The 7,904-nt window shown below is 49.1% G+C and overlaps 1 protein-coding gene across 1 annotated transcript; it reads right to left on the bottom strand.

Moving 5' to 3' along the window:
• Nucleotides 1–2,801: 2,801 nt before the first annotated feature.
• On the bottom strand, nt 2,802–3,973 carry VOLCADRAFT_99426 (uncharacterized protein; the record flags this gene model as incomplete). Its single annotated transcript, XM_002958153.1, has 2 exons — nt 2,802–3,328; nt 3,805–3,973. The coding sequence occupies 2 exons, from the start codon at nt 3,971–3,973 to the stop codon at nt 2,802–2,804; spliced, it is 696 nt and encodes a 231-aa protein (XP_002958199.1).
• Nucleotides 3,974–7,904: the final 3,931 nt, after the last annotated feature.

Below are 7,904 nucleotides of genomic sequence, written 5' to 3'. Positions count from 1 at the left end.
AGATAACACTACACGACTTTCCGGGTTGCAAAAGTAATGAGGTTGCAAAAGTAATGATGCATAGCGCAATGAACCGGAACCGCCAAACGCAACCTCTGCGGTTGGTTGCAGCCCCCGCTGGTGATGCTGCACGCTAGTTAACGGTTCATCATGTACCGGGCCCTGCTGCTGGCGGCCTTCCACTGTCTGCGGTCGGGGCGTCTTTGCACCGCGGGGTGCGGGGTCAAGAGTCTTAGCTGCAGCGCCGGGGTCGCTGCTGCCATCGACCTCGATGCCCGTGTTTCCTGGGCCATCGCGATTGTCTTCATACGAAGAACGTTGACGTTTGGCCCGCTCGCTGTTCACAACCGGAGTGGCATCATTGTCGTCGGCTGGCTGCAGCATTGCGTCCACATTGCCTACGACCCCTACACCGTCTTCATTAACGTCGCTAATGGCTTCAGTTGAATGCCTTCTTTAATGGCCTTCCACGTTTTGGGAGCTTCGGGTCCGAATATTTTGCAGCAATCGGTCCGGTCAGAAACAGTCCGATTCCTCGTTGACTTTCGGGCGTGACCTTCCTAACCGTACTGTTAACTTTATACTAACTGTTTACTGTTAACTCTATACTATCTGTTTACTGTTAACTTTATACTAGCTTTATCCATGGCATTAAAGTACTATGATATGGTTAACATGTATGTCTCCTGTAAGACATTCTAGCGGCTTTAATAGCTGTAATAGATGGCTTGGTGGCATATAGAGAAATGTATGAGGTCAGGCATTACTACTAGTGCACACACTTAAGTCCCTGGAGGTTTACGGATTGAGACCTGCAAGGAGTGAAGTTCATAGCTATGATATTGATAGTGGAAGGCAGTTGTGGTTCAGGAATGTAGTTGAGCTGCATGTGATCCGGCTTACTTGATAGGATGCTGCTAGCAGCGCTGGTGGGTGATTTACCTGAGTGGTCCACTGAAACATTGAGGTTTGTCACCTTAACAGTGTGGTGTGTTGGAGTACATACATTTATTTGTGATAGCAGACTTGGAGTCTGGAGCCCACATATTGATGGGTTGCTGGTCAAGACTTATATGCCCACAGTGAACAACTTCTGGGATGTGTGCAAAACATGGGCCAGGGTGGTCATGGAATGCAGTGTACGACTCATGGAATGAGTGCAAAACATGGGCCGGGGTGGTCATGGAGTGCAGTGTACGACTCATGGAATGAGTGCAAAACATGGGCCAGGGTGGTCATGGAGTGCAGTGTACGACTCATGGAATGAGTGCAAAACATGGGCTAGGGTGGTCATGGCCTGCATTGTTGCATCATGGAATACCATGCGCAATATGACCTGGTCATGTTCCGCATATTTATGAGCAGGTACATGACCACCTTTATGACCTCATGGGGTCATAAGGTGCAGCCATGACTGAATACGGTCATATCGCGGTCCCATAACCTGTCATAAATCCCATCATAAATGACATCATGACCACGCATCTCATGACCCCAACCAGTCATATCCTGCACTTGCTTATGCAAACTATGAACTGATCCATGACCGGATCCATGACTTAATGACAAATTATGACCGGATCCATGACCGCATCCATGACCAAATCCATGACTTAATGGCAAATTATGACCGGATCCATGACCGCATCCATGACCAAATCCATGACTGGAAAACCGATCCATGACCAAGTCTTTCCCCGAGTGTTTGGCATAAACAGTCCATTTTTGGCTGGAGGAATGAACTTGTACGGTCGGAACATTATTTATCCTTAATTTTCAGGACCGCGAACAATTTTTTATTCCGAATTCGGAATATTCCGCAAAAAAAACGCTGGTACATACATATGCACATACCCCTCTTCGCGCCCGCTACTCGGTCTCGATGTGGGTAGAAGAATCCAGGGATGAGCTGCCCTGACTGCCCTTGGTCGGTCTTGAGGCGGCACACACGGCTACTGCGAACATAGTCCCAGTAGCGGCAGGTGGGGCTGCTGTAGCAGGCCTGACAGCAGGCCGCTTCGTCGGGCTGGTCACTGGTGGACAGCGAGGAGGAGTCGAAACCGTACCCAGCGCCGTACAGAACCTGGAGCGTGCAAGCTTAACATATATAGAGGTGGCAAGAATGGTGTGGTGGGTTGTCGTCTGTAAACTAATGGAAGACAGCGTCACGACGATCGATGACAGGCGCAGGTGAATGTGAATATGGGTTACCCGTCTATTACCCATCAGTAGTGTATTACCCCGACCCCTTTGTTACCCTTTGGTAAGGGGTTACCCCTACCCCGGGGTTAGGTTACCCACCTCCCTTCGTACATAGCCACATGGGTAACCCCGACCCCGACCCCCTGGGTTACGCTTAAGGAGGGGGGTACCCCCCGTTTTATGCCATAAGGACAGTTTTGGAGCTTTTAGACAGCAGGGTCATCGTCATATAACAAATAGGACCGAGGAATAAGAGATCGTATCTAGACAGAGATTCATGGTACAGAATGGCCTATAGTAAATCGTACCACGTTATAGTTTAAACCCTGTTTAGGCAATGCACGTGCATCATATGTGGCGGGATAGATTGAAAATTAACTTCACCCATTCCACAACACTTGATCATCGACGATTAATTAACGAGGACCGGTACCCCATCGGTGATAAGTAAAGACACAGTGTTGATGAGGACTCCAGGTTAGCAGCTTTCTACAAATCTACCTAAGAGAGTGTAACCCTTGGTTGGCCGTGGCGATGGCTAGTTGGCCAGCTAGTCAACGCGTCGCCATGTCCTCAACCGATTAATAACAATAATATCGTCAATCTTGATTATTACCTGCAGGCATGCCGTAAACCTGCAGCTCCGCCATCGCCAACCTTACATATGGGCTTGGGTTGACGTTGCTGTTCCGAACCAAAAGAGTGCGACCGGTTCTAGGCGGGTTGAGGTTAAGGAGGATTACGCCGCCAGTCGTGCCAGGTCCGGATGATGCATTATCGAGACGGTAATTATAAAAGTAGTTGCTCGCATCCGATAGGAGAACGGCGGCACCTCCAAGCCTGAACTCAGCATTCACAAGCTCCTGGCCGCAGCAGTCTCTGCGGTGGTATAGAGCTATACTGGAGATGGTCATCGCTTCACCAAAGTCGATCACTAGCCATTCGCCCGTACCGTTTGCGCTGATGAAGGTGCTGCTGTTGCTGCCCGCTGAGGGAATGATTCCATCAATGGCATTGACGGGAGCGTATTGGCTGGAAAACTGGGATGATGCGTATATGGTCTTCCCGATGGCGATGTTGGTGAAGGGTGGGGGGGGAGGGGGTGGTGGCGATGACGGCAGTGGTCCTGGGGCGAGGGGATGGAGGACACGATGGGCGGGCATGGTTGGATTAAATACGGCAGCTCATCATCACCCAGGTGATAGTAACGGGGATCATGGCTCAGGAAAGAAGCACGGCACACAGCGTGTTAATAAGCATGATGATGTGCGTGTGTGTACACACACATGTATGTAGGTAGCCAGGTAACATGCAGTACACCGCAGTTCTAGAACAGAAATGTTGACCGCATGGCGTTTGAACCAAACAGCAAGATTGATGAGGAAGGTGGCAGATGGCAGGTGTGCGGACATATGTATGGGGTTACGGCAACATACATTGTTATCCCTTCGCGCATTGATTGGTACGATGTGTAGCTGCAGCAGTGGTTAGCTAACTTGCTAGATAGCCGTATGATAAGGCCGCAGCTGTATGTATGTAAGTGAAGCCCTTGCCTGCTGGCCGCCTGAACAGTCGAAGCAAGGACATACACACATTATTCACCTTGCGCAGCCACTGACGGCGGTAGTAATAAGATGAAGCACAGCAGTGCTACTTGTAGGGGTAGCAGCAAGGGTAGTTGCATTTGCAGAACCGAAAGACGTGCTAGGCAGCCGCGCCATATAATCATTGTCATCCACTCTTCCTTCTGTGAGGTCTCAGTTGGCTGCATGTATGTATGTATGCCCAAGATAGCTACCCCTTTAAGAAGGGCTGAACGTGCATGGCTGCCTTCGTTACCAAAGCTTCTATCATAGTTGATATCTACATCTGCTGCCCCTGGCTCATTTGGCTGCGTGGAAGTCGTGCAGCGCTGCGGCCGCCGGCAGTAGCTATAATAATATTATTGCCAGTAATAATATTATAGTGTTATTATCATTTTAATAATATTAATACTATTGTTATTATTAATAATGTTGATATTATTATACTGCTGGCGCTCCTTAGCTAGAGTTGCAATTGCGAGCTCCTTTCAGCAATCAAGAGCAAGTAGGTTGGCTGAAGCGGGAGGCAAGGAGGCAAGAACGGGTGGGCTGGGGAAATAATCACTGTTGGGGATCCTCCCTCGGCTCCTGTCCCGATGATGACCGATGATGAGCGGGAACGGAACGGCAGGACGGTTGCAAGCACCAGCAAGCACGGGTCCGCGCGACAAGGTGTTAATATTACATGCGTACCAGGCTTATTACTTGTTTGTATATTTTGTATATGCGCATGCTATTGATGTTCCCAGCCATGAATTTATGCAAAGTATAAGACCAATTGTCAGTTCATATGATTAGCTTCACCGCAAAGTATATAATATCTTACAGCAGCTGCAGTGAAGCTAATTGCTTCGGAACTCTCATGCTGCTGGGGTCGCGTACACCGTTTCATCTTCCAGCAGGCAACGGGTTCGACCGCTTGTGGAGCGAGGTTCATGTACATAGGAAGTTACGCTTTCTGGCTAATGTTTCATTGTATGATACATATATTTCATGCTATCCTATAGGAAGACGCGCCTACTGCTGGCTACGGTTTTCATAGTGTGTGTGGTTGTATAGTGGGCTCCAGACTCCCGAAGAGTAGAGCCATCGGGCCAGCTGGCCGTGCACTGCAGTAGAGACTAATATACAAATTAGACCATCACCTCAGATAATTAACAGTTCATCGGTGACCGCTCCCGTGAGCATAGCAATTTGCCAGATATAATTCTCAAGAAGGGGTGATGTGCGCCAACAGAATCCCAACCTTTCCGTGGAATTCCGAAAGCTGCGAAACCCTGACGGCGTCCCCAAAATTCAACAATAACTCGACACATGGCTTCTTCGTAAGGGAAGGGCCAGGTAACAGTGCCGGGTTGGTTTTCATGTTTGCAGCCATATAACGTCTCCAGATTTGTTGTATAGTCCAGACGACACAACCACATAATGGGGGCATCGAAAGATACCGATTGAGACAAGTGTCTTGAAGAAATAGTCATCAGTGACTCCACTTGGGCCTTGCGCCGATAAGAATCCCCAGTACGACTGGGCGGCGCTGTATCCAGAAGCCATAGTTCGCAGGAACTACTCTCGCTCGGTCAGACGAAACTGGGACGCAGGTCCCAGCTTTACGTAGATAAAACCCCCGCCCATACGCAGGTGCAGCATTAAGGTGGCGGACGACTAACAGTAGTCGCTTTAGCCGCCTGCAGCTAACAGTAGCCACAACGCGCCCATATGCAGATATGGACTTCCGCAGTAGTGCGGCACTTGAATGGCGGACGACTAACAGTAGTCGCTTTAGCCGCCGGCGCCCATGGACTTCCGCAGCAGTGCGGCATTAAGATGGCGGACGACTAACAGTAGTCGCTTTAGCCGCCGGCGCCCATGGACTTCCGCAGCAGTGCGGCATTAAGGTGGCGGACGACTAACAGTAGTCGCTTTAGCCGCCGCAGCTAACAGTAGCCGCAATTAAACTAATAGCAGTATTAGTTAAAACCTGTAATCACCGGCCGCGGAATTGACGGGTGTTAGTAATATTGAAGTTCGGTAAATCGGAGTGGACGAGATAACCACCGACAGTTAGGATTCGGCGCCCAAACCGTTGCAGAAAAACTTTACAGGATACAACACATGCTCCATGGCTGACACCGCAGCAAGAGCCACAACATCCCAAACACATTGTTGCACTGTTTGTGGGGCTTGGACAAGCCAAAGTTGCTCCCTTGAAATTGGCAATCCTATTGAAATAAATTACCGTACTGCTACGAATTCTTCGCGCCACACCTTTCGTTTTGGGCCACGAAGTGTGTCACAGTGGAAAAAGCTCTATGGGGAAAATTATTTGCTTGTCGCGAAACTGTCTGGCACGAATGTGTCGTACGCCGTGTACATGGTGTAGATAAGCCAGAACTGAGTTTTTACACGCCAGAACTGAGTTTTACATATAGTTATAGCTTCCTTTTATTGTAACTGTTGTTTGCTGAACATCCTGGCACGCTACGTGACAATGCGTTGACCATGGAGCCCAGACGACCCAAGCAAACCAAGCTCACAGCCTTTTTGCCAAAGCTTGCTCGTGACGCTCCTGTTGAGCTCAGAGCAGGCGTTGCTGATATAAATGTCGCTCCAGAGGTCTTGGCTGCTTCGGGGTTTGTGTATCGGGGCGTTTGGTAAACCGCACCTGACTTTGGTGCCGCACCACCGGGCCTGTCTTCTGTTCTTCTGCGTAAACATATAGTAAACAATCTGTCCAGCAGTTTGGGAGCTTTGACGCTGTCGCTCCTTGTTGTGGCTTCCCTGGAGCCCCGCGAAATGTGTGTTCATGTAAACAAATGTGTGCCATAAAAACTGACAGCCCTCGCGAATTGGTGTAACAAAACGAAAAATTCCAGCTACATTTTTGGGGTACCCACGAACGGTGTGGCGCGAAGAATTCGTAGCAGTACGGAATATGCCAACTATACAAACTACAAAAATTGGAAAGTATATTTATACTAAAAAAACATAAAAACGTGCCAAAACATTAAAAACGAACAATCACGCTTTCAGCTATATTAGTAAGTTGATCTGCTACTGCCTGTGCCACCGGACAGGCCCAGAAATGATGACAGCGAGGGGATACACCTCCCACTGAACCTACTGGATAACCTCCACAACCACATACTGTTGGCCGCGACATCCTAAGATGGGAATTTCCTAACATAGGCACCCCATCAACCGTGAGACGCCACCAAACCTCTTTTTGTTCATTTTCCCATCGTAAATGAGACAATAAACGATGGAATGTCCGTTGCAAAAGAAGAATAGCTTCATGCAATACCTCAGAAGAGCCCGTCGCCTCTTTGATGAAGAGGGTGTGGGCCACACGGCGAGCCATCGAAAATGGTGAAAGTTGCATATTAGTCGCTATTTTAACGGATAAATGTTGGAATCTGATTGGAGGCCCTACACCCCATCTCCAACCAAGCCTCGACAGTAGGGTTTGGGTAACCGACTCAATGGAGGGCACCATCGCTTCCCTAGATTCTACACTCAGCGGAAACAAAAGACTAGCTGCCTGTCTCCAGTTCGCCGGGATAACAGCTAAAAGAGCGACAATAGCATCCATACATTCCTTCCATTTACGATAGGTGCACAGGGATTTAGCTAGTGGGGTCTGCGGTTGGAGGAATTGATCCACTATTTGATGCCAAGCCTTGCGTATTGCTAGGCCTGCCTGGTCCGTTGCATTCATAACTCCATCCAAGGCCTCGCGCGTGCAAAGAACATCCCCCAACGTATGCAATGCTTTACAGCCCAGGAGGGCTTGGTGTCGAAATTCTAGTCCCGGGCGGATGTTATCTGACATTCAACCTTTTTTCTGGAAGAACAGGGTTTCCCCACAGAGGCAAATTCCAACACCACGCATTAGGAACTAACGGGTGATCATCAACATCTTCAACTGGGGGGAGATATGCCAACGCTGTCACAATGCGCTGAACATCTGGCGGTAAAACGATTAATCCAAACCAAGGCACTCCCACCTGGGACGTAAAAATACACATAGGATTGTACTTGGGGTAAAGGCTATGCAGGAAAGAGTGCATGACCAACACCCATGGCGAACGTACTATGACTGGTTGGACTATCGCTCTCCAT

This window comes from Volvox carteri (assembly GCF_000143455.1).
Source record: "Volvox carteri f. nagariensis unplaced genomic scaffold VOLCAscaffold_87, whole genome shotgun sequence".
Lineage (NCBI taxonomy): Eukaryota > Viridiplantae > Chlorophyta > Chlorophyceae > Chlamydomonadales > Volvocaceae > Volvox > Volvox carteri.
The sequence above is the reverse complement of the archived record's forward strand: the minus strand, read 5'-3'. Positions and strand labels throughout refer to the sequence as shown.